Source organism: Neopsephotus bourkii, unplaced genomic scaffold (genome assembly GCF_033783945.1).
Source record: "Neopsephotus bourkii isolate Nb327-2 ecotype Australia unplaced genomic scaffold, CSIRO-AGI_Nbou_v1 NB_1120, whole genome shotgun sequence".
In the NCBI taxonomy this organism is placed as follows: domain Eukaryota; kingdom Metazoa; phylum Chordata; class Aves; order Psittaciformes; family Psittacidae; genus Neopsephotus; species Neopsephotus bourkii.
In genome coordinates, this window is record NW_026901606.1 from 4,765,438 (window position 1) to 4,791,050 (window position 25,613).

The 25,613-nt window shown below is 59.8% G+C and overlaps 2 protein-coding genes across 7 annotated transcripts in view; both read left to right on the forward strand.

Moving 5' to 3' along the window:
* Window positions 1-8,702, forward strand: part of NCKIPSD (NCK interacting protein with SH3 domain) — a 35,598-nt gene extending 26,896 nt beyond the window's left edge. The window contains exons 9-13 of the mRNA XM_061362553.1: window positions 3,449-3,529; window positions 5,090-5,218; window positions 5,616-5,708; window positions 7,099-7,271; window positions 7,805-8,702. Of these exons, the coding sequence (XP_061218537.1) occupies window positions 3,449-3,529; window positions 5,090-5,218; window positions 5,616-5,708; window positions 7,099-7,271; window positions 7,805-8,008 (680 nt within the window). The 3' untranslated portion in view covers window positions 8,009-8,702. The remainder of the gene's footprint in view (window positions 1-3,448; window positions 3,530-5,089; window positions 5,219-5,615; window positions 5,709-7,098; window positions 7,272-7,804) is intronic.
* Window positions 8,703-12,333: 3,631 nt separating this feature from the next.
* CELSR3 (cadherin EGF LAG seven-pass G-type receptor 3) overlaps window positions 12,334-25,613 on the forward strand; it is a 28,963-nt gene continuing 15,683 nt past the window's right edge. For all 6 annotated transcript variants that reach the window (XM_061362544.1, XM_061362546.1, XM_061362547.1 and 3 more), the window contains exons 1-7: window positions 12,334-15,436; window positions 20,870-21,502; window positions 22,875-23,097; window positions 23,515-23,630; window positions 24,438-24,526; window positions 25,101-25,258; window positions 25,442-25,605. In XM_061362544.1, coding sequence (XP_061218528.1) covers window positions 12,373-15,436; window positions 20,870-21,502; window positions 22,875-23,097; window positions 23,515-23,630; window positions 24,438-24,526; window positions 25,101-25,258; window positions 25,442-25,605 — 4,447 coding nt within the window. In that variant the 5' untranslated portion in view covers window positions 12,334-12,372. The remainder of the gene's footprint in view (window positions 15,437-20,869; window positions 21,503-22,874; window positions 23,098-23,514; window positions 23,631-24,437; window positions 24,527-25,100; window positions 25,259-25,441; window positions 25,606-25,613) is intronic.

Below are 25,613 nucleotides of genomic sequence, written 5' to 3' on the forward strand. Positions count from 1 at the left end.
TGGCACAGGGAGCTCAGGCTCTTGGTGTGATGGAGCAGCGAGCTCTGACCTGGGTGACTTCTGCACATAGCACTTGTGGCTGAAGCAGGGCTATCTCCCAGCAAGTGTTAGCTCTGCTTTGGAGACCTCAAGAGCATTGCAGTGAAAAGTGGCTCTGCTGTGTCCTTTGAGCAGCTCTTCTTTCCTGAGCTTCACCTCAACACAGTGGATTCTTTCCCTCCTTGCTGTCATACACAGGCAGTGCAGTTGAAGGGTGAAAAGCTGCTCTCCCTTTGCTGACAGCCTTTGGTTACAGGCGCCTCCCAGACTGGTGTCCTGACCCCGTGCTGCCTGCTGTGCCGGGCTTATGTTCGCACACATCACCTCTGTGTCCTCCAGCCCTCTTGGCCTTCACAGCAAGGCTGCAGCAAAGGAACCATCCTCAACCCAAACACGTCTGTCCTTCAGAGGTGTTTTAGGGCATTAGTAGTTCCCTCCTACCGCCCTGGTGCTTAGTGCTCCATGGCCTGCCAGCAAATGGCAAGTGTGAAAACATGACCTTGAATCCAGACTGCCTTGAGCTTATTTTGGTACTAAAACCTGGGGAATAGCAGCTGATCCGTGACGTGCCGCGGAATCGCTAATCCTTGTGTGGCGGCAGGGGCTGGAGCCATCGGTGCCAGCACTCAGCAGCCAGGGAGTGCTGAGCTGGCTGCAGCAGCTCTGGGATCCCTCCTGGCTTGTTACGGAAGAGCAGCCGCGGCAGCAGCTCTGTGCTGGATGCTGGCGCCTTTGATGAGCAGGCACCTTGCCCTGGGGCTGCTGCAGGCGTGCTGCCTGCTGGCCACTTCTGCTGCCAGATGCTTGGGTCTGTTGCTCCTGGACAGCCCTTCCCTCTGCTGCACTTCCCTGCACATCTGTCAGGGTTAGAGGAGCTTATAATAAGCCACAGCAGGGCAGAATTAGCCAGGATGACTCCAAAGAAAACAGATAGTCCAGTCTGGAACCGGGACTTTCTCCTGTGCTGCAGCTCAGGGTGCGTGCTGCTGGGCTCTGGTTGCTTCAGCTGCAGACCATCGTGTCTGCTCCCAGGGACTGGCTTGTGCACTGCTGTGGTTAGAGGTGGGAACAAGGGCTTTGAAGGCCTGTGAGAAATACCTCTCATAGGTAACAGCAGCTTTCGCACCAGTACCTCAGCAGGCTTTGGAAGTGCAGGCTGGGGAGCAGAGAGCGGCATCGATCCTGCCCTCCGCAGTCACTTGAAGTGGCATCGCTTGAGGGATGCTCATCAGCCTGTCATCAGCAGAGTCCTACGGATGCAGCCACTGGTGCTGCTCTGGAAGGAAGAGAAAAAGCTGTGCTTTGCCTGGCAATTACTCTGCTCTTCTGCATGGGGCGTCTTGGATGTGTCTTGCTGCAGCCGGGGCACTCCAAAAGCTGCTGAGCAAGTGCACCAGGTTAATGTGGATTTGTCCCGAGTTCAGCTTTCTGGCTGCTTTCAGCACCCTTTCTTTGGCATCCTCAGGCAAACAGGACAAGATTTCCCATCTAGTCATGGAGTCTACTGCCAGCTGGGATGAATGAACTTCAGCTTATGGCAGATGGACCATGGATGTGTAGAGCTACCCTGCTCCTCCCATCTCTAGTTAATCTCTTCCTCCTTATTTGCTACAACCACATGTACATCACTGGGTTCTGGTTCTCAGATCATTATTTCACTGCTCCTGATGTGATGACAGAAAATGTTTTGCTCATGCAAGCCTCGCTAGGAGCAGGAGCAGCAGGTCCCTGTGTCTGCCTGCTGCAGCATCCTGCTGCTGATACCCAGCATCCTGCTGCTGATACCCAGCATCCTGCTGCTGATACCCAGCATCCTGCTGCTGATACCCAGCATCCTGCTGCTGATACCCAGCTCCTGAAGCCATGGAGGGAAGAATGAAGAAATCATGTGCTAAACAGTTTGTCAGATTCTGTTTCTGCTGCAGTGAGCTTTGGCATCGCTGCCGCCTCATAGCTGAGAGCTTCTTATGTAAGTGTGACTTATATTTCAGTCACTGAATATCCTCCCTCTCTGTTTACCAAGAGTAAACAGCAGTTTCCAGCTTCCCTTTGCTGCCACATGGTCTAGAGTGTTCTTCTACAAACTCTTAATCTTGTTAATGCTGTAGTATCTCTGTTTAAGCCCCAAATGGTCTATTTTTACTCAAAGTATTTGCTATTTGAAAACTCCAGCATCTTGTGGAGCTCTGGCACAGTGTGTGGGTCCTGTGTTTGTAGAGGCTTCGCTCACAGAGCTGGAGGCACGAGGCTGGAACCAGTCACTACCAATTCCCCCCAGTGCTAACCGCGCACCTGAGAGCTGCCAAGTGCTGCACGTCCTTTGGCCAAGGCCAGGAGCAAGGTGGTGACAGTGAAGGCATCAGCCTGAGCAGTCACAACCGGACTGCAGGTGCTTGGAGATGGATCAGTGTGTGCACAGACATGGGGAACCAGTGTGTGTCGTGCTGGAAGCACAGCTGCTGGGAGAAGCATCGTACATCGAAGGCACTTTTTTCTCCTTTAATGAAAAGTGGCTTTTGTCAGGTTTTTATAAATACACCCTTAGTTTCCTTGTAGCAAGAGCCCCTGGGCTCCTGCTGCACATGAAGCTGAACTTTATTTAGGCACTATGTGTGCTAACCTACCTTATAAAAATGATGCTCCTTTTCCTTCCATCTTTGGACTTGGTGAACTGGCTGGAGATAACATTTGATGATGACACAGATCCTAGTCCATGATCTTGTGCTTTTTCCTTTAAGTATCTATTGAGGTGTATCTGTTAATTCAGATTCAGAAAGGGACTGGCTGTGCTTCTGTGGAGCATCCATGGAGAGCTACTGCCAGGGAAAACTGCTGGACCAGGAGGCTGTGGGATGTGTCAGTGCTGGAGATACACATGTGGCCCCGCTGCGACAGCGATCTGCATCCCTAGAGACCTCTTGTACCTGCAGGCAGAGCTGTGGCAGCAAATAGAGCCATGCGGTGGAGGGGGTGACAGGCAGCGGGGCTGGCTGGGGGTGGCGTTGGTGGGAACAGGCAGTATTTCACAGTGGCCAGATGGATGCTTTTTCTGGGTTCAGCAATTGCATAACTAGGGGATGTGTCCTGAGACTGTGCAGGGGAGGGCTTTAATTATTCACATTGAGTTTGCCCAGATCCTCACAAGTGGAGGGGAAAGAAAAGAGGATTCTTGTTGTGATTATTTTACAGTTGCTTTGGAAGCGCGTTGCACAAGGGGGGGGGTGCTCGAACAATGTGTGCTTGGGGGATGCTTGAGCAGGGGCAGAACATGCTTACAGCTCAGTAAGCACAGGGGTGAGGAGCAGTCCAACCAGTGCTGAATGTCTGTGTTAAATGTGTGACACCCCAGCTGCAGTGGGGAGCAGTGTTTCATCCTCAGGAGCACTAATGCAGCACCTTCACCTTGCAGATCATCAGAAGATGTGCTACTCTGCACTGGTGCTGGCCATGATGTTCTCCATGGGGGAGCCCCTGCCCTATCATCACTATGGTAAGAGCGGCTTATGCTTAGGGCTGGGTGGGACAGCAGAGCTGGTGTGAAACATCTGAGGGGTGCCAGCAGACAGGAGAAGGGACCTTTCCTGATGGCCAAAGAGGGAACAGCAGGGGAAAGCCAGCACCAGCAGGGCAAGGGTAGGGTCTGCTCTTTGTCATTAGAACCTGGTTGCTGAAGCACTGGGCTGAGGTGGCAGATTTCCAGAGGACAGCACAGCCCCGGGGCAGAGCAGGAGGACTGATGCCATGCTGCAGAGGAGGCGGATTTGTCCATCACTGTGACTAAGTGGCATCTTGTATTACCTCTACCCTGTGTGAAAACGTCTGTTCTGTTGCTGAGGCCGAGCCCACATCGCTCCATGAACACCCACTAAAGCTGTCAGGTGTGTGATGTGGCCTCCTCCTGGTCCCCCTCCTAAAAGGACACTGCAGCCCTGTGTGCTTCAGGGAAAGCAGAGATGATTAAGGGTGTTGTGGTCAATAAAGTGCCAACATTGTGCCAGATCTGCCTGTTTCATCCTCTGTCCCTTCATTCCAGCCCTAAGCCAGGAAGCCCTGCCTGGTTCTTGCCCAGGCCATGCTGTGTTCCCATACCTGGGACACTGAGCTCCTTTCTGCTGGAAATGCAGCAGAGATCTTCACAAATCACCTCCTCAGCAGCTTCACCCTCACAGCCCAGTACATACATACGAGCTTTAAGCTGGTGCGGTGGAGTCTGAGGCATGAGCCCCCACACCTCCTGCTTTCCTCTCCTCATGTAACCCTGGCAGTTATTTCCTGCAGGGCTTATTTGCATGAGCTCCTGAGCCTTCCTAATGGCAACGTTGAAAACTGGGTTAGTACTGATGATCGGGATGACTACTGTTTTAAAACAGATGGATGAAACCAGTGGTCAGGAATACAGATCTCTTCCTCCTGATGCCTTCACTGGCAGCAGTGATAGAGCAGCAGCAGCTAGAGCAGCATTTGGTGTTTTATTCACTCTGAAATGCTGCCAGTGGGAGACCAAATCTCAGTGTTCCCCTGCCTTGGGCGCAGTTCTGAGCCCAGGGTCCCTCACACAAAGACATCTTCACTGATCTGCATCATGCACTTGCAGGTTGTTCATTCCCTGGATGCTGATGCTGGCACTACACTGGTGGGGTTTGTGCATAAAGGGGGAGTGTCACGAGGATGGAGCCAGGCTCTTCTCAGTGGCAAACAATGATAGGACAAGGGGCAATGGGTACAAACTGGAACACAAGAGGTTCCACTTAAACTTGAGAAGAAACTTCTTCTCAGTGAGGGTGACGGAACACTGGAACAGGCTGCCCAGGGAGGTTGTGGAGTCTCCTTCTCTGGAGACATTCAAAACCCGCCTGGACACGTTCCTGTGTAACCTTATCTAGGTGTTCCTGCTCCAGCAGGGGGATTGGACTGGATGATCTTTTGAGGTCCCTTCCAATCTCTAACATACTGTGATACTGTGATAAAAGCCCAGAGAAGTGGCTTGCACGCTCCCCTGTTGCTTGGTTTGTGCTCCCAGTGCTGTAAACGTGTCTTTCTCCTGGCGCAGAACATCTCAACTCTCAGTTTGTGCAGTTCCTGCTGGATGTGATTGAGGACGGGCTGCCCTCAGACACCACTGACCAGCTGCCTGACTTATTTGTCAACGTCCTGCTGGCCTTCAACCTCCACATTCCAGGTCAGTTGGTGCTGCTCTGCCCTGGCAGGATTCCAGTGCTCTGGAGCTGAGGTGTGAAGAATGGGGAGGGAGAATCTCCCTGGTGCTGATACCCAGCCCAGCTGCCCCAGGCTCCGGCACTGCCCTGCCTGAAGGTCTTGGCCAACCTGCTGCTGCCTCTTGCAGCTCACTGAATGCCCATGGGCTGGGGCCAGGCTCTTCGGCGTTGGCCTGAGCTGTGTTCTCTCCTGGTTGCTCAGCCACGTTGTGGGGCTGAGAGTTCTCATACCCCTGACAGACTGCGGCTCCCCAAAGCCCTCCAGAGCTCTGGTGCAGAACAGGAGCCCTCTGCTATCTATTGTGTATTACCATGGCCTCGAGGAAACAAAGGGATGAGCTGAGCAGGTTTCTCCCTTAGTTCCAGAGCACAGTGTGATCATGACCACAATAAGCAAGCACTCCAATGTAAAGACCTTCACAGAAAAGCTGCTGCTGCTGCTGAACAGAGGAGGTGAGTGTTTGGGGCACTGTGTGTGTGTGTGTGCAGCTGATGGAGGCTTGAGGAGCCCTGTGCTCACCAGGGGTGGCTGTGTTGGAAATGCTGTGGGTTTGTGAGGTGAGGCCTGTGCTGCTGAGGGTGGAGCTGCACAAGGGATCAAGTGATGCTGGTGGCATGGGCGAGAGGGGAGGCTCTGGCTGGCGGGTCCCTGTGCGCCTGGCTCGGATCAGCCCAGCTGTTGTTGTGGGTGGCTACAACATGAGCGAGCTCTTGTCTGGGAGCAAAGCTGCTCCTGAGCCCTCCTGTGCTTGGGCAGATAGGACCCCTCAGCACTGGCACACACAGACCTGCCTGTGCTAACAATCGCCTGCCCCGGGGGACAGATCCAAAGGGAGGTTTTGCCTTCTGAAACGCTGCCTGGAGCAGCCCTTCCCATGTTGGCAGAGGCTTAGCTTTGTGTCTGCTCCAGGTCGAGTGAAACCCACAGAACGTGCAGAGCTTTAGCAAAGCAGATTGCTGGAAAGCTGGAAGTCTCTGCAGGAGAAGTGGTGCCAGGCAGTTCTGCCTGTGCTGCACACCACTCTTGTGCTTTCTAATACCTTCTGGAGCACAGGGGCTTTGCTGCCTGAGATTCGTTCTGTTGATTTGCTGATAAAAACTCATCCTGTGATGCTTGCAGCTCATCTTAGCCTGGCTTTAATTCTCTTTGGGGTTGCAAATCACTGTCTCCACACTCTATCAGCTTAAGGGCAGCCAGCATCTCAGCGCTGTTCTGTCTGGCCTCCTCCCAAAGCCTTTGTTTAGCCCTTTCCCTGCCAGATTCCCTGCAGGGATCACCTTACTGCAAGGGGCTGGTAGAAGAAAGAGGGGTCCACAACCTAATGAAGATGCTTCTCCTTTGCCTGCCTTCCTGATGACTGCTGGGGGGCTTCAGTGTCCATAGCCCCTCTTGGGGTCTGCAGGGATGTGTTCTGGAAGTGAACAGGATGTGGTGGCTCCTTTAAACTTGAGAGTGTTTCTTCCTTCTGGGATGGTATGAGCCTGGTCCCTGCAGGGAAAGCTTGTGTCTGGTACAGGCTCTGATGGGCTTTTCAGAGGGGTCACTGGACCAGATCTAATGAACCAGGGGGAAGAGGGGTGGGAGCTGTTGAGCTGAAGGGGGCACGGGGAGGTGATGTGCTAATGAGCTCTCACCTGGGGAGGTGGGTGAAGCACCTGCAGTGATTGATGCTGATGGGTTTGCTCTGGGCTCCATGCCCCACAGAGCTCCATCCCTCTCTGTGTGAGGTGCTGAGCTCTGTGTGCACGAGGCACTGCGGGCACCAGGGCCGGGGCCAGCTGCTCTCCAGGCTCTGGGATGCAGGGAGGGGATGGCTCAGCACGGACCCTCTGCCTTCCCCAGATGATCCGGTTTGTATCTTCAAGCATCAGCCTCAGCCCCAGCACTCGGTGCTGAAGTTCCTGCAGGACATCTTTGCCAGCAAGGACACAGCCAGCATCTTCTACCACACGGACATGATGGTGCTGATCGACATCCTGGTGCGGCAGATCGCTGATCTCTCCCCGGGAGACAAGGTGCTCGCAGTAACCCCAGGCACTAGGGCAGGGAGGAGAGTCCCAAAGCAACCGTGCGTCTCCTGGTCCTCCTTGGGGACCAGCTGGGGCAGGCAGGAGCAGGGTCCTGGTATGGGTATGATGCCTCTGGATGCTCAGATCAATCTTTGGGGCTGAGGAGGAAGGGGGGTGTTATCCTGCCCAGCACCCAGCAGTGGAGACACATGTTTAAGGAAAGATCTGCCAGACCTTTGGTGGTCTGCACCCTTCTGCAGGGACGTTTGGGAACAGGGACCCCATGTGAGTAGTTGGAAGTAAGAGGGATCCCTGTATGCAAGAGGCAGGGATGTGCATGTCTGAGAGCGGGTGAGGAGCAGCACCAGGCTGCTGGGGGAAAAGCAGGGTTTTCCACAGCTACTCATGAGCCTAAAGGAAAAGCAGGTGCTTCTGGAGTCACCCCCTGACTGGTGGAGCAGCAGCAGCTGCTGTGCTTGTTTGTCTCACTTTAAATCCTTCATTGTGCTCTGTGTTTTGTCTCCCCTCCCACTTGGCAGCTGAGGATGGAGTATCTGTCTCTGATGCACGCCATCATCCGCTCCACGGCCTATCTGCAGCACCAGCACCGCCTCTCCGACCTGCAGGGCATCCTGCAGCGCATCCTGGGCGAGGAGGAGGAGGACCAGCAGTGCCAGATGGACAAACTCATCATCCTGGAGATCTATAAAGAGTTCCCAGAAATCTCTCCTGGTACCAGCTAACCGCCCCTCGGCTTGGACTGGAGCCTGAACCACTTGGATCAACGACGTCTCTTGTTGACACTTTCTCCCCATTCCCTTCAGTACAGCTCATACCTTGTACCCCTCCCTGCGAGGCCTAAGGTTGGGACAGTGTTCACCAGCCCTTTAGCAAGGCCAGTGGCAGAAAGGGCCCGGGGTGCCCCGGGGCTGGTGCCTGGGGAGGCTGGAGCACGGCGGGTGCTGGTGGTGCTCGGGCAGCTGGTGATGGTGGGAAGGGCAGTGAGTGTGAGGGACGTGGCAGTGGGGGTGTTTGGCTGTGCTGCTGTCCCAAGGTCCCGAAGAGAAAGGCCTTTGCCTTAGAGCATCACTTCTTTTCCATGTGCATCTCTCCCTGCAGTGACCAAGTGGAGTCTGCTGGTGCTTGGAAGAAGCTTCCGTAACATCTGTTCTGTTTGCTGCTGTGGTGCCAATGTGCTGCCGCCCTGCCAAAGGGGAGCAGCCCGCTCGCTGTCTGATGCCTCGTGTAGTGAGCCTTCCCCCTCCCGGCCCGCAGCGTTGCCTCTGGGTAGCAGCTCGCCTAGGGCCAGCGGATCTTACCCCAGCAGCTGCTTTTCGATCTGCTTTCTATAGTGCTGTTTAACCGAGGTCCTTGCACCCTGTGGCAGCCTCCAGTGACGACCACGCAGGTGCCGCTGCCCTGGGGAGGCCACTGGCCTGGGCCATGTCCTGCCAAGCAAAGGCTGCTGCTTGCCCCCTCTCTGGCAGTGTGGCCCTGGATGGGCAGCGTGGCCCTGGATGGGCAATGCACTCTGCTCTGTGGGCTTTGCTTCATCACAGCTCTGCCTCAGTGTCCGCCCGCCGCGTGGCAGCGCTCAGAGGCAGCGTCAGCCTCGTGTCCAGTAGCTGTTTGTGACCGTGCACGAGTGTGGGGAACCCTTATTTATATTCCCTCTAGGTTTCTAGCAAGCGGGATTAACCTGTCTCCCCGTTACACGCACTAACGTGGGTCTCTTAGCTATTCATGTGCGCAGTCTGGTCAAGCCCTGTCCCTAGCTCTTCCTTTACAGTACCCGGTGTAGGAGCTATTGGAAAGTGGAACTGGAAATGCTGGGCACTGTGTTGTTTTAGCTTGAGGTGATCCCTGAGCTCTGCTCTGCAGCCTGGGCTGTAGCGCTGGGGCAGGGATGCTCAGGAGCAGAGGGGTTGGCCTGGCACTTAGGGGGGTGAGGCCCTGGTGAAGGCAGCCTGGCAGTGCCCAAGCTCAATAACACCCTCGTAGAGAAACCTATTTTTCCCTTGTAAAAATGTATGAATGTCAAAACGGATCCTGTATTTTCTTAAACACTCGGTGTAACACGCAGAGGAATAAAATGTCTTTAACCGGAGTTGTGTGAGCATAGCCCTGCCTGCCTCTGCCAGCGGGACTGATGTGGATGGGTGCTTGCAGCCCCAAAGGCAATGCTGTGGGTGCCGATCTCGAACAGGAGGCAGTGGGCAAGAGCAGGGCTGTATGTGCTGGGTGCAGGCTGTGACCCATTCATGCAGCTGCCAGCAGGAATGGAGCCAGGGCTGTGTCCCAGACCCAGTGTCTCTTGGGTCAGGCTGCACCCATGGGGAACAGTGTACACGAAGTGCTTGTGGGTGCTCCCCCTGTGGGGCTCTCCTGTGCCCCCTTGCTTGGCTGCACATCCCCTGGGCTAACCTCAGCTTGCTCTGGGTGCTGCTTGTGCTTGTGTTGGCTAGTGCCCGGCTGCAGGGGTGGCATGTGTCTGGCACTTGCCCTCAGTGGCACTGCCCAGGCTTTTCTGCGCCAGGCTGGGGTGAGCCCAGGAGCAGGCAGGATCCATGGCTCTGGGAGCCAGGAGCACGGCCTGGCAAAGCCTCCTGTGACAGTGCCCTGATGGGGCAGAGCTGGTGGCCCCTTCTGCATCCCTGGGTGTGCTCAGCCCTGTCCCACCACACGGTGTGACCCCTCCTGCACCCTGGCTGAGCTGCGCCTCCTCCCGGGAAAGGGGCGATGCAGGGAGCTGAACGGCAGCGTTATCCCTGAGGATGCTTGGTGGCTCCTGCTCTGTGCGTGGGTGACAGGCACGGCTCACACACTGCGCTTCTGTTAGCTCTAATAAGCCTTTATTAAAGCAGCATCTCCTGGTCTGGATGTGTTTTGTTGCACAGCACTAAGGGGTGCTGGGGATGCTGGGGGGGAGTAATGCGCTGGCTGTGACCCCCACCTCTGCTTTATTGGCTGGAATGATTCAATTACAACTATTTTGTGGCAGCAATACCCCGATGATTTTCTCCTCCTCCACTGAGCTGTCACTCGGGTAATTACAACAAATACACATGAAAGCCTTCACCATGTTTTAAAAGTCTCACCCCTCTCCTGATTGGGTTTCTTGGTGGCAAATCCCCACTTTGAGGAGGTGGGATGGAGGATCCTGCCGGCGCCGGGGCTCGTGTGAAGCCGGCACCATCCTGCCACACGGATGCTTCAGCCATAAAACGTGCTCAGCTCAGGGGCAAGGATGAGCCCGGCCCCCCCCGCCCGCTCTGCCCACCCGGGTGATGGAGGTGGAAGGGAAACACCAGCCCTGCAGTGGAAGCCCGAGGCTCCGGCTGTGCGGACGGTGTAGGGTGGCTGGGGACCAGCCGGGCGTGCTGCAGACCCCGCTTCGTGCTCTTTTAGTTGCCACCCTGGGAGCGGGAGCCGCTTGCAGCCGAGCCCAGCTCAGCGGGCAGCAGCAGCGCTTCCCACCACCGTGCTTACACTGATGGTAACTGATAGGGGACCATCTGTCACCACCGGTAGGACCGGAGCTGCGGGAGCGCCGGCGGTGGCCGCGGGTGGGGGAACGCAGGCACAGGGGGCACTGGGCGCAGCGCCGGTGATGCCGGGACTCCGCGCTGCTGCAGCACCATGCGGGGTGCTGCGGAGGGCACCCCTCGAGGTCCGCAGCCCTGCTGTGCCCTGCGCTCAGCAAGGAGCCCGGTGTGAAGCGGTGCTGTTAACACCAGGGGTGCCGGTGGTGCCCAGCCCGGCTACGGTGCTGGCACGGGGGGGTCCCCTGCTCCCCAGCCAACACACCCCGACCACAGCCCACCCAGCACGGTGATGGGGAGCTCCTGCAGCCCCCGCGGGGCCGGGATGTGCATGGAGGCACGGTGTGGCCGGTGTACTCCCTACCCCATCCTCAATTCTCCCATCTCCCACATTTGCTCTATTTCCCTCCCTGCCGTGGCTCTTTCTTCCCCAGCCATCACACCTTGGGCTCTGCTCATCTTCCCAGGATACAGCCGAGGGTATCTCCTCCACTGAACGCTGATGAGGACCTAAACCCCCGTTATTCCTAAGCCTATTACAAGCTTCAGTGGATTAAGCTGTGATATTAGTTGACTGAGATCAAACCAACAGCAAAGTTGGAGGCTGATTGCGCTAATGAACCATTCCAATGCAAGGGCCCTAACCTGAACTTCCCTTGGAAAATCAGGTTTTATTTGTCATGGATGCTGGAAGAAAACCCTGCAGCTTGGAGCCCTCAGGAGGGCTGGGGGTGCCCGGTGAGGAGGAGCTCCCCATGACCCAGCTTCAGCGTGTGCTTGAGCACAGATCCCCCCCCCCCGTGTGTTAGGCTGCATGCCCAGAGCATGAGCAGCAGCTCAGGGAGGGGATCCTGCCCCCTCTGCTGTGCTCTGGGGAGACCTTAGAGCAGCTCCAGTGCCTGAAGGGGCTCCAGGAAACCTGGAGAGGGGCTTGGGACAAGGGCCTGTAGGGACAGGCCAAGGGGAATGGCTTGAACCTGCCCGAGGGGAGACTGAGCTGAGCTCTTAGGCAGAAGCTCTTCCCTGTGAGGGTGCTGAGGCGCTGGCACAGGGTGCCCAGAGAAGCTGTGGCTGCCCCATCCCTGGCAGTGCTCAAGGCCAGGTTGGACACAGGGGCTTGGAGCAAGCTGCTCCAGTGGAAGGGGTCCCTGCCCGTGGCAGGGGTTGGGACTGGTGGAGCGTTAAGGTCCCTTCAACCGAAACCAGGCTGGTGCTGGTTCTGTCGGCAGCGGGCACCAACCCCGCGGTCTCCTCTCGGCCGCTGCTGAAGCCGCCGGGCCCGGGGGGCCGCAGCACAGGGACGGTGCGGCCGCTGCTAGTGCCGGTGCCCGCAGGGCCCCGGTCGCGGCGGGGCGGAGGCGCGGGGCTGCCCGCCCTCCTCAAGATGGCGGCGCGGGGCGGGCGGGGGCGCGGGGCGGGGCGGCGGGAGCCATGTTGGGGCTGCGGGAGGAGCCGCCGCCACCCCCGGCAGCCGCGGCGGCGGCGGCGCGGAGCGGAGCGGGCTGGGGGGCGGCACCGAGCCCAGCCGCCGAGCGCCGGGCCGGGGCGGCGGCCGCGGAGCCACCATGGCGGCGGAGGAGCCGGTGCCCGCCCCGAGCCGCCGGTGCCACCGCCGTCGTCCTCCTCCTCCTCCGCTGCTGCTGCCGCTGCTGCTGCTCCCTTTGTTCCCCCCCGGGCTGGGGGCCGCCGCTCCGCCGGCCAGCGGGGGCTGCCCCGCCGCAGAGCCGTGCTGGGCTCCGCCGGCGCCTCGCTGCCCGCCCCGCGCCGCCGCGCCGCGCCCGTCCCCATCCCCATCCCTGTCCCCATCCCCATTCCCATTCCCGGGGCGGCGGGGCCGGCGCGCAGCCCCCAACCGGCACCCGCTGTTCCCGCAGTACAACTACCAGGCGGAGGTGGCGGAGAACCAGCCGGCGGGCACGGCGGTGGTGGCGGTGGCCGCGCAGGACCCCGACGGCGGCGAGGCGGGGCGGCTCGTGTACTCCATGGACGCGCTGATGAACAGCCGGTCCCGGGAGCTCTTCAGCATCGACCCGCGGGCCGGGCTCATCACCACCACGCAGGCTCTGGACCGCGAGAGCATGGAGCTCCACTACTTCCGCGTGACGGCCGCCGACCACGGCGCACCCCGGCTCTCGGCCACCACCATGGTGGCCATCGCCGTGGCCGACCGCAACGACCACGACCCCGTCTTCGAGCAGGGCGAGTACCGGGAGACCATCCGGGAGAACGTGGAGGAGGGGTACCCCATCCTGCAGCTGCGGGCCACCGACGTCGACTCCCCGCCCAATGCCAACATCCGCTACCGCTTCGTCAATGAGCAGGCGGCACACGCCGTCTTCGAGATCGACCCGCGCTCCGGGCTCATCACCACCAGCGGGCCCGTGGACAGGGAGAAGATGGAGCGGTATTCCTTGGTGGTGGAGGCCAATGACCAGGGCAGGGAGCCAGGGCCCCGCTCCGCCACAGTCAAGGTCTACATCACGGTGCTTGACGAGAACGACAACACGCCTCAGTTCAGCGAGAAGCGCTACATCGTGCAGGTGAGGGAGGACGTACGGCCCCACACCGAGATCCTGCGCGTCACCGCCACCGACCTGGACAAGGACAACAACGCGCTGGTCCACTACAACATCATCAGCGGGAACAGCCGGGGCCAGTTCTCCATTGACAGCATCACTGGGGAGATCCAGGTGGTGGCCCCGCTGGATTTTGAGGTGGAGCGTGAATACGCCCTGAGGATCCGGGCGCAGGACGCGGGGCGCCCTCCCCTCTCCAACAACACCGGCATGGCCAGCATCCAGGTGGTGGACATCAACGACCATGCCCCTATTTTTGTCAGCACGCCTTTCCAGATCTCCGTCCTGGAGAACGCTCCCCTCGGCCACTCCGTCATCCACATCCAGGCAGTGGACGCGGACTACGGCGAGAACTCGCGCCTTGAGTACAAGCTGACGGGGGTCTCGGCTGACACACCGTTTGTGGTGAACAGTGCCACGGGGTGGATCACGGTCAGCGGGCCCTTGGACCGCGAGTCGGTCGAGCACTACTTTTTTGGGGTAGAGGCTCGGGACCACGGCTCCCCGTCTTTATCCGCCTCCGCCAGCGTCACCATTACCGTCATGGATGTCAATGATAACCGCCCCGAGTTCACCCAGAAGGAGTACTTCATCCGCCTGAATGAAGATGCAGCCGTGGGGACCAGCGTCCTCAGCGTCACAGCAGTCGACCGGGACGTGAACAGTGCCATCACCTACCAGATCACGGGAGGCAACACGCGGAACCGCTTCTCCATCAGCACGCAGGGCGGGACAGGGCTCATCACGCTGTCTCTGCCGCTGGACTACAAGCAGGAGAGGCGCTACGTGCTCACCGTGACGGCCTCTGATCGCACCCTGCGTGACAACTGCCATGTTCACATCAACATCACCGATGCCAACACGCACCGGCCGGTGTTCCAGAGCGCCCACTACTCTGTGAGCATCAACGAGGACCGGCCCGTGGGCAGCACCGTGGTGGTGATCAGCGCCACGGATGATGACGTGGGGGAAAACGCCCGCATCACTTACTATCTGGAAGACAACGTCCCTCAGTTCCGCATTGATCCGGACTCTGGGGCCATCACTCTCCAGGCAGAACTGGACTATGAGGACCAGGTCACGTACACGTTGGCTATCACTGCCAAGGACAACGGGATCCCCCAGAAAGCAGACACCACCTATGTTGAAATCATGGTGAACGATGTAAATGACAATGCTCCCCAGTTTGTGAGCCCTCACTACCAGGGCATGATCTCCGAGGACGCGCCTCCCTTCACCAGCGTGCTCCAGATCTCTGCCACGGACCGGGATGCCCACACCAACGGGCGAGTGCAGTACACCTTCCAGAACGGGGAGGATGGGGATGGAGACTTCACCATCGAGCCCACCTCGGGCATCATTCGCACCGTCCGCAGGCTGGACCGCGAGAACGTTCCTGTCTACGAGCTGACAGCGTACGCGGTGGACAGGGGCATCCCTCCTCAGCGCACTCCTGTCCACATCCAGGTCACCATTCAGGATGTGAATGACAATGCCCCTGTCTTCCCTGCTGAAGAGTTTGAGGTCTTGGTAAAGGAGAACAGCATTGTAGGGTCTGTCGTGGCTCAAATCACAGCCGTTGACCCGGATGAGGGACCCAATGCCCAGATCATGTACCAAATCGTGGAAGGCAACATCCCAGAGATATTCCAGATGGACATCTTTTCTGGGGAGCTCACAGCCTTGATAGACCTGGATTATGAGACAAAACCTGAGTACGTGATTGTAGTGCAGGCCACCTCTGCCCCTCTGGTCAGCAGAGCCACGGTCCACATCAAACTCATTGACCAGAATGACAACAGCCCCGTTCTCAAGAACTTCCAGATCCTGTTCAATAACTACGTGTCCAATAAGTCCAACACCTTCCCCTCGGGGGTCATAGGGAAGGTCCCAGCTTATGACCCGGATGCATCTGACCACCTCTTCTACACCTTTGAGCGGGGAAATGAACTGCACTTGTTGATTGTCAATCAGTCGAGCGGGGAGCTGAGGCTGAGCCGTCAGCTGGACAACAACCGGCCGCTCGTGGCCTCCATGCTGGTCACTGTCACAGGTAGGGTGTGAAAACCATCCCATCGTTACACCCTGAGTGCAGAACCCTCAGGGGGGTCTGTTCTGCATTGAGGGGGGGTGGGCTGGCGGCTGGCAGCAAGATTTGGGTTGGAATCCCCTTCCGATGGGGGATAATCCTGGAGGGGCTGGGAAGCAGTGGGAGCTGCTGGGGAGCACTGTGTGAGGGGGCCGAGGCCGGAGGTGGTCTGCAAGAACAAAGCACCATTGCTGAGCTGTGAGGATGGCTTGTAGCTGCTCCCAATGCACCTTTGAGGCTGCTGTCTCCAGTGAGGCTGTGGCGTGGCTGCAGGGTGCTGGCCGGGCACGCAGCCGGTGCCGCGGTGGCCAAGCTGCGGGGCTGGGGGCTGCCAACAGCGCTTGTGTCCCAGGCCTGGTGGCTCTTGTCCCTTCTGGGACCGGCTGTGCTGGGGAGGGAGCCCCTCACAAACACCCATGTGCTGGCAGCAAACGGTTCTGTCCCGGTTCTGGCTGCGGTGCGTGCCGGCACCGGTGCTTTGTGCTGCGGCCTCAGACCTGGCACCACCTTCCTGCAGCCATCTGAGTGCTGCGAGGGGCAGCTGTGACCAACCCCGCAGCACCGCGCTTGGAGCTCTCGTGTCGTGTGTGTTGCTGGAGTATCCCAGTGCGGGTGAGTGATGGCTTTGGGGGGCGTTGGGGTCCCCTTCGGATGCACTGAGGGGCTGTGTGTGAGCAGGTGGGGTTGGGACCTGCAGCTCCCCATTGCCTGATGCCTTCACACGAGCCTTTCTTTGCTCGTGGATGCGTGATCTGAAATGGAGGCGGCCGGCTGGCCATCGCTGAACCGAGGAGCGGCTCTGGGGGAGGGCAGGAGCCCTCCCTGAAGGGGCCAGCGCTGAATTACCTGGGGAGCCTTAAGCTGTAGAGCTCCCCTGTCTTCAGCTCCCAGCTGCCCTCCCCTTTCCCTCTCTATCCACTCATTCAGCAAGGGGAGGATTCCCTTCCAAACGTGTCCAAAACCAATCTGGCAATCTGTTCCAAAACCAGTCTGGCACTGGCTTGGGGCTCTTTGGGGGTTGTGACTGCAGGGCTGGCTGAGACACGCACTTGCCCATCGCTAGAGATGGGGTGTTTGACCCATCCATCCCCTGCCCTGTGTGCTCAGGCAAGCCCTGCCTCCTTGCACACTTAACCCTGCACAAAGGCAGGAGACAATCGCATCCCGAAGTCCTGCGCCGAGGGGGCCTTGCAGTTAGAGTGTCGTCATCTTCCAGCGGGAAAGGCAGCTGAGAGAGGTGTGCTGGTGATGGGGGAGAACATGGAAGGGGAAGAGCTGTCCTGGGGAGGGAAGCGAGACACTGGGAAAGGGGCCTTTTGTTGGCCCTGGTGCTGCTGGGGAGGTGGAGGCTGCTTTGGTGGCTGCTGCTGTTGTTTGCACCCCCCCGTGCAGCCAGCAGCCCCATGGCCCCGCACTGGTGTTGGGTGCAGAGGGGCTTTGCAGGGCTGGTGGCCAGGACATCAGAACCGGCTGCATTGTTTGCCTGCACAGCACCAGCACCTTCCTCCTGCAGTAGGGCAACAATAGCCCCAAGGGTCGGCACCCAAGGAGGGGGCAGCTTCTGTGCCTGTCTGTGAGCTTTATGGTCCCTTTGAGGGCGGCTGGATCTGCCTAAAGCAGGGCAAGGGGGCTGTGAGCAGTGTGTGTCCTCAGCTCAGCCCCTTGCTGGAAGCAGAAAGACTTGGGCCAGATGTGGCTTGGAGCACCCTGCTCTAGTGGAAGGTGTCCCTGCCTGTAGCAGGGGTTGGAGCTGGGTGAGCTTTAAGGTCCCTTCAACAGAAACCACTCTGGGATTCCATGGTCACAAACCAGTTCCTTTCTGGAGGGACTGAAAACCTCAAAACTGACCCCAGTTCCTTGCTGGTGCGTAGGCACCTATGGCTGTTAAAAGGGTCTCTTGGCCACTCAGGATGCAAGGCAGAGGTGGTGGGGCTGTGTCCATGGCCGCAGCACACTGAAATGGGGGCATTGTAGGAAGCTGCCATCGTGTTGACTTTAAACCATCCCAGCCTGGTTTCGCTGGGCCAGGCTGGTGGCAGGGGGGAGGCTCAGCTCTGGTTGTTGCCTTGGCCCTGCTCCCCTCAAGCTCTCTGTGCACAGCTCAAAGGCTTGCCCTGAGAAGGGGACCCGCATGTCCCAGTTACCTCACCTGAATCCCAGCCTGCAGGGAGGACTCACCCAGAGCACGTCCTGGCTCCTGGAGCTGAGCACATCGGAGCTGTCTTTTCAGGCCAGGTGAGGCTCCCAGGGCTGCCCTGGCCTTTCCCAACCTGTGTGCCTCTCCTCCCGTGAGGGACTCACTCCAGGGAGCTTCCTCCCCTCTTGGGTCCATCACAGCCGGAGGTGCGGACCCCAGTTTGGGTGCGAGACTCAAGGCTTTCCAGTCCTGGCTAGGACATGGGTCTGGAGTTGTCTTGGGTATTGAGTCTTTGAGCTGCCAGGAGGGTGACATTTGTGCTCTGTGGGAGTGATTTACGTTTGAGATCTCTTAACCTGTCAAGTGCCATCAGCCTTGAGAGGTCTGCCCAAGCCCTTTGGAGGCACTGGGCACTGCTCACCTTCCCGTGCCTGTCTCCTCCTTTCCCAGCTTTTCCTCTGGGGATGTTTCACTGCTCCTCAGCTGCAGATGTGAGCGCTGCCCCTGCCTGTCCCAGAGGCCATCACCACCCTGGGGTGTCCCGGGGGATGCAGGGGCTGTCACTGTCGGATGCAGGCTCTGCTGCCCGGCACATGCAGGGGATCATGCACCAGGGCCTGTCTCTGAGCTCCTGGTCCCTGCAGGTGAGGGGCAGGGGTGCATCCCCTCCGGGTCAGGACCTGTTTGAGCTGCGTTGCTGCCTGCCCCATCCCTGGAGCTCCCTGTGAGCCTGGAGGCCGAGGTGTTTGCTGCAGGGGATGGGGAGCCTCTGCCAGCTGCAGGGGGGCTCTCAGGGTGGGAGCGTTGGCTGGAGCCCGTGCCTGGTGCTGCCCAGGGTCTGGAGAGCTTCTGGCAGCACGGGGGGACAGGAGAGGTGGGCTCCTGCCCTGGCAGACCCAGCACAGCGCTGGGCAGCAGATGGCAGCCCTGCTCTCCCCAGGAGGCCTCCAGTGCAGACCCAGAGCTCCGGTCCCATGGGCAGGCAGCTCCCAGGAGGAGTCTGCTGCCTGTCCCCTTCTGTCCAGAGCTCTTCCTTCTGCAGGTTCCCTGCTGCTGAAGCTGGTTGCTGTCAGTTGTGGAAGTGCAAACACGATGCCTCGGTGCTCCCCAGCCCCTCGTGTCCCCTCTCCCTGCTCCTTTCCCTGTAGGCATGTTTCCAGGGCTCTGCTGCATGAATATTCGCCAGACACCAGCTCTCTGGCCCCAGGATTTAATCAGAAAGGCTGAGCAGTCGCGATGACAATGCCTCCCAGGGGGGTCAGTGCCTCCAGCCAGCTTTGGGTTTGCCTTTGGTAGCTTCCTCCTGCCATTTGCAGCAGGTCATTCTCTAACCATCTGCTTCGCCTTGCACGGAGCCAGCCCTGGGTGTGATGCTGTGATGGGGCAGGGTTGTATGGGGGAGCTGTGGGGCCGGGGCTGGCTGCACGCTGCAGTGGGGAGTGGGGAAAGGGGTGCTCGGTGCCATGGGCTAGGCAATGCCAAGGGTGCTGGGCACCCTGCAGCCCACCTTCCCCAGCCACAGCCTCCTTGCACTGGGTGGCGTTGCTGGCCTCCAGCCTGCTCCAGCGCTCAGCATTGTGCCAGCCGAAGCCTAATGGGAGCCATAAATCAGGCAGATGTCTGCTTGCCTATTGCTGGGCGCTCGGCAGCCCCTGGGGAGGGCGAGAGCTGTCCCCTGGGCCTCTGGGCTGCTTCCACGTGAAGCAGGAGCTCAGGGAGCAGAGGAAGGGGTCTCTGGGCTGAGCCGAACTCAGCCTTGCCTTAGCCAGAGGCAGAGTGCAAGGAGGGGACAAAGGGAGAGGAGATGGAGTGGGACGTGCACAGCTTCCTGGGCATCCCGGGGTGCTGCCTCGCCAGGCTCTGGGGTATGGGAGCATCTCCTGCCAAGTGCAGCTGAGCCAGGCTTGTGGCTCTCCCTGTGCTCCGGCCTCTTGCAGAGAGAGGGTGCCTCAGGGGTGCAGGTGGCGATGCTGGTTCCTTGTGCTGAGCCTGGGCAGCACAGAGCTCTTGGTGACTGCTCTCCTGCTGCCCTGCATTGGCAGAGCCAGCGCACCACCGAGGGGTGGTTTCTCACCTTGTTTCCATACGGGTTAGCAGCAGGTGGGTTTCAGAGAGGAGCGACCCCCCTTTTCCAGATCAGCTCCCGGGTGACTGTGCCAGCACCGCTGCTCCCCAGCCCCACACGAGCCTTATCTCCAGAGCTCCAGCCCCAGCGCTTGCATGGGAATTTGCGGGGTCACCAGAAAGCTGTCACCTTCTGAAGAGCAGAAGAGAGAGAGGGGGGAAAAGGGAGATATTTCAGTCCTTAAATCCTCCTGCTCTGCGGGCTTCAAAAGGGCTGGGGGAAATCAAAGGCTTTGCAGCACAGCAGCCGTGGCAAGAGAGGAATAGCAAAGGCAGCTTTGCTCGTGAGGCTCGGAGGGGGGATCCTCCACAGCAGCAGGATCTGCTGGCCTTGGAGCTGGGTAAGTGGGTGAGGTGAAGCAGGGGAATGGCTGAGCTGCTGCCATGAGGCTGTGCCGTGTCCTGTGTCTGCAGCCTGACTGCCAGCACATGAGTGTGCCTGATGTGGGGCTGGGATGCTGCTCAGGGTCACGGTCCAGGGAGAGAGCAGGCTCCAAGTGTGCTCCTGTGCCCGGGAGATGGCTCCCATGGGACAGGGTCCCAGGGGGAGGGAGCTGGTTTCCAAGCAAAATGAAGATGAAAGAGAATGAAACAAACCGGAGATGGGCTGAGGGAGGAAGAGATGCGGAGCAGATGGCGAGAAGGGGGGAAGCAGGGAGACAGGCACAAAAGCCTTGGAGACCCCAGAGGAGAAAGGAGGCAAACGGCAGGAGGAGAGTGGAGGGGAAGGCAAGCGGGGCAGGCAGACGGGGCGCAGCGGGGAAGCAAAACACCCCAGGCCCTGGCATTGGCTCCTGTGTTTGCCCAACCTCCTGCTGGGACCTCTTCTGCCTGTGTCTCCTGAGCACCTTTGTTCTGAGGGCTCAGTTTGCTGCCGAGATGCAGCACAGGGAGGAGACCCGAGAGACCTCAGAGTTCACTCAGTGGAGAGGCTGAAGGGAGGCAGAAGGTGCAGCCACACCGGTCGCTCCCCCTCCATCCCCAGTGGCAACACTATGGCTTCACACTTCCTTAGCCAAGGACTTGGGCCTTTTGGGGGCCACAGTGGGGCGCAGGGCTATGCCCTGGGGTGTGAGGGAGGAGACCCTCCAGGCAGCAGGCAACAACCTGCAGCGTGTCCCTGTTCCCTCCCGCAGATGGGATCCACAGCGTGACGGCCCAGTGCGTCCTGCGGGTGATCATCATCACGGAGGACATGCTGGCCAACAGCATCACGGTGCGGCTGGAGAACATGTGGCAGGAGCGCTTCCTCTCCCCGCTGCTGGCCACCTTCCTGGAAGGGGTGGCCACCGTGCTTGCGACGCCCAAAGAGGACATCTTCATCTTCAACATCCAGAACGACACGGACGTGGGAGGCACGGTGCTCAACGTCAGCTTCTCGGCGCTGGCGCCGCGGGGCGGGCGCTACCTCAGCTCGGAGGAGCTGCAGGAGCAGCTGTACATGAAGCGCATGGCGCTGACGGGCGCCTCCATGCTGGACGTGCTGCCCTTCGACGACAACGTCTGCCTGCGGGAGCCCTGCCAGAACTACATGAAGTGCATCTCCGTCCTCAAGTTCGACAGCTCGGCCCCCTTCATCGCCTCCCCATCCACCCTGTTCCGGCCCATCCACCCCATCGCCGGCCTGCGCTGCCGCTGCCCGCAGGGCTTCACCGGGGACTACTGCGAGACCGAGATCAACCTCTGCTACTCCAACCCCTGCCGCAACGGTGGGAGCTGCACCCGCAAGGAGGGGGGATACACGTGTGTCTGCCGCCAGCACTTCATGGGTGAGTGCCAGGGCACGGCCGGCGTGGCCCTCGGGGTGGCTGGTGCCATGGCGGGGTGCTGGGGCCCCTCTTTGTCTTCAGAGGCCCGGCTCTCTGTGTTTCCATGGCGCTGGATGCGCAGGGCTGAGGTTGCCATAGAAATCTGTCTTGCAGGGAGGTGGGATGGAGGGATCAGGGGGGGCCCCGGTGCCACCTCCCAGCCTTTCTCACAGAGCAGGACCCTGCCAGGGGCACAGGAGGCTCCTTGGCCCTGCCCCATGCTAGTGCTGGGCTCTGGGGCCATCAAGAGGTGCTGGTCTCAGCCTGTGCCAGCCTTCAGCTGGCCTGCAGAGGTGTGAAGCCCATGCTGGCCCCATGTGCGCTGGGGGAGCTGCTGCCCCCCCCAGAACAGAAGGGGAGGCTGGGCCCAGCTGCCCCACCAGGTGGGATCCGATCCGTGCGGATCTGGTCCCAGCCATGGCGTAATGCCTGGACCAGGCAGTGTCTTTTAGCCACAAGTCCCCAGCAGGCTGTGGAGACCCACGCCTGGCCACTGGGGACGGTGGGCTGTGGCTGCAGGGGGAGTGCAGCAGCAGATGGCTGCCTCGGAGCTGCTCTCCCATCGTGGTTCCTGGTGAGATAACAGAGTCAGTGGTAATTAACCCCCGGCATCTGAAGCATGAACAGCCATTAGCAGAAGGGTTAATGAGCTCGTTTCCCTGTCACTTCGTGCTGTGTCCTCATCCTCCTTTCATGCCATTGAGCAAGTAATGGGAGCAGGACCCTGGGGTGTAGGACTGTGGCTGAGGCTGAGAAGTTCTCTGTGTGGTGTGTGGGATGCTGAGCTGGTTTGGGACGTCCCTGGTGCCTACACCAGCGAGGTGCAGGGCTATTTGGTGTCCTCTCCTGGCTGGTTTCCTCTTGGCTTTTGCTCCTGCGTCAGAGCCTGCAGGGTTAGGTTAGGGTGGGTGAGACTTCCATAGCTCTTGGCAGGGGAGCTCAGTGGTGCTGGGCTGTGCCCGCACCCCAGAGCCAGGGCTGTGATGCCTGTCCCAGGCTGGCACAAGGAGGCACTCTCAGCATTGCCAGGACTTCCTGGCTTGTCCTTGCCTCTCCATCCTTAGGACTGCACACCCCAGCCATGCCCAGTCCCTTCCTGTCCCATTCCCATCCCATTCCCCTTCAGCCGAAGCTGGCAGTGCATCCAGCCCAGTCGCTTGTGCCGCAGTGCTGGCTTGCCCAGGGGGAGCCTTGGGTGACACCCGTGTTGTCACGTCCCTCTCTGGCTCCAGCTGCCCCAGACCTGGGGCATGGTTGGTGGGTGCAAGGCCCGCACTGGGGCAGGGGGTGCCGGGTGCTCACAGTGTCCACAGCTCTCATGTCTGTCCCGCAGGTGACAACTGTGAAGTGGACAGTCGCTCCGGGCGCTGCGCTCCCGGCGTGTGCCGCAACGGCGGCACCTGCACCAACGGCGCCGATGGCGGCTTCCGCTGCCAGTGCCCGGCGGGCGGCTTCGAGAGCCCCTTCTGCGAGGTGTCTGCGCGCTCCTTCCCACCGCGCTCCTTCGTCATGTTCCGGGGCCTGCGCCAGCGCTTCCACCTCACCCTCGCGCTCTCGTGAGTCCTCTCTTCCCTTGGCGCTCGTCCCGCCTTGCTCTGGTGCCTTTGGTGCCAGGCCAGGGCCTGGTTGATGCTCCCCACACCCCGGTGTTAGGAGCGTTGCCTCGGCTCGGGGCTGCCCTGGCTCTTTCAGCCGGAGGGCTCTGAATCTGCACTGGCACATCCCTGCCGCCCGCTCATGCCTTCCTTCAGTGTCTCATCCCTTCCCTGCTGCCAGCTCTCTGCCTCCATGCCAGACCCCCTGCTCCCACAGCACCCCTTAGATCAAGCTCCCAGCCCCTTCCCAGCTCAGTTTGCCCCCAGGGCCGGACCCAAGTCTCCCCCCGTCCCTGTGCTGGATGTGCGCAGGGTGGAGCGGGGATCCCTGCGTGCCCCTGGTACATGTTCTGCCCTCCTGCTTCCTCCCTGCCCCAGGTTCAGCACCGTGGAGCCCAGCGGCCTCCTGCTCTACAACGGGCGCCTGAACGAGCGGCACGACTTCCTGGCGGTGGAGATCATCCAGGGGCAGGTCCAGCTCAAGTACTCCACAGGTAGGCTTGGGGTGACCCCAAATCCCTGCCATGGGGTTTGTGCTGTGGGAGCTGTGAGGAGGCCATCGCAGAGCAGGCGAAGGAGGGTGCTGCCCTGGGTGGAGCCTGCGTTAAGGGAAACGGGTTGAGAGAGGTGCTGGTGAGTGTCAGTGCATGGGTGTCTGTCCCAGGACTTTCCCTGGGCTTAGGAATGCAAACACAGCAGTGGACTTGGGAGCACAAACCAGGACAAACCCTTCTGGTGCCTTTGCTGCCCTTTTGCCCCATTCTGTCACTGTGAGTTCCACCTCCTGCCTTGCTGTGAGCCAGTCTGGAGAGGAGGACCCTCTGGGGAGGGCAGTTGCTACCCGGTTGTTCCCATCTCTGCTCCTTTGTGCCCACACTGTGCCCCTCTTGCACCCATCCTGTCTGCCCCAAGGGGTGTAAGGCTCAGCTGCCAGGAGCACTGGGGCCTTGTGTTAACAACAGAGGCTTCCTTCCCATCCTGGGCGCTGCTCTCCTCCCTTGCACACAGCATTGGGTGGCCACTCTGCCACTGCTGCAGCTGGGCTGACTGGCAGGAGGGGGGATGCTGGGTGCCAGGACACGCTGGCAGTCAGCCTGGACACAGGAGCCATCGTGGATGCTGGCTGCTGGTCCCAGGGCTGTGACTCCCCCACCCCACTCCTGCTGCAAGGCCACAGCGAGCAGAGGCCGCTGTGCTGAGCTGTCTCCCTGAAACCCTGCTCCATCCCTGCATGAGGCTGCGGGGACCACTGCGGGCTTGGTGCTGTGGGAGAGCTCAGCTCACATCATCTCTGTCTGCAGGGGAGTCCAGCACGGTGGTGAGCCCCTACGTGCCAGGAGGTGTGAGTGATGGGCAGTGGCACACGCTGCAGCTCCGTTACTACAACAAGGTGTGTGTGCCGCGGCTGTCCCCCCACACGTGTGCACCCCGTGAGCAGATCTGGCTTTCCTGTTCTCTGGCTCTGCCCTGGAGAGAAGGCAGAGGTGGTTTTGAGCCCTTGGGGATGGGTGCAGTGGAGCAGGCAGCCAAGAGCAGTGGGTGATTGACCCTCAGGTTGTCCCTTGGGGCTGTCGGAGTCACCCAGTGTCACACGCCTGGCACTGTGTGCATGCCCATGTCCATAGAATCATAAAATAGTTCGGGTTGGAAAGGACCTTAAGATCATCAAGTTCCAACCCCCCTGCCATGGGCAGGGACACCTCGCTCTAAACCATATTACCCAAGGCCTCGTCCAACCTGGCCTTGAACACTGCCAGGGATGGAGCATTCACAACCTCCCTGGACAACCTGTTCCAGTGCCTCACCATCTCTGGCACTGTGCGCTGGCTTGGGCTCCTTCTGCTTCACGCACACCTCCAGCAGAGCAGTGAGGACTGGGCTGTGCTCAGGCCCCTTCCTTGCTGTGGTGGGAGCACTGGTGCTTGGGTCTGGGTGCGTTGCTAATGCCCTGCCTTGGGTTTCAGCCCAAGGTCAGCGCCCTGGGGGTGGTGCAGGGCCCCTCCAAGGACAAGGTGGCCATCGTGACAGTGGACGAGTGCGACGCCTCCGTGGCCCTGCAGTTCGGCAGCGAGATTGGGAACTACTCCTGTGCTGCAGAGGGGGTGCAGACCAGCTCCAAGAAGTGAGTTCCTTGGGGGCAGCTGGGCACTGCTGCAGTGGGGACACTGTTGTTGTGGTGCATCTGGGACCTTGCCTCTGTGTGCCTGTCCCTGAGGATGTCTGCTTCCCAGCCCTTGCCCTGGGGAGTGCTGGCCAGCCTGAGGTCACTGTGGATCTTACAGCCCTGGGCTTCTGTCCTTGGTAGGTCCCTGGACCTCACGGGTCCCTTGCTCCTTGGAGGGGTCCCCAACCTGCCAGAAAACTTCCCTGTCACTCACCGGGACTTTGTGGGATGCATGAGAGACCTGTACATCGACAGCAAACGCATCGACCTGGCCTCCTACATTGCCAACAACGGCACTGCTGCAGGTACCAGC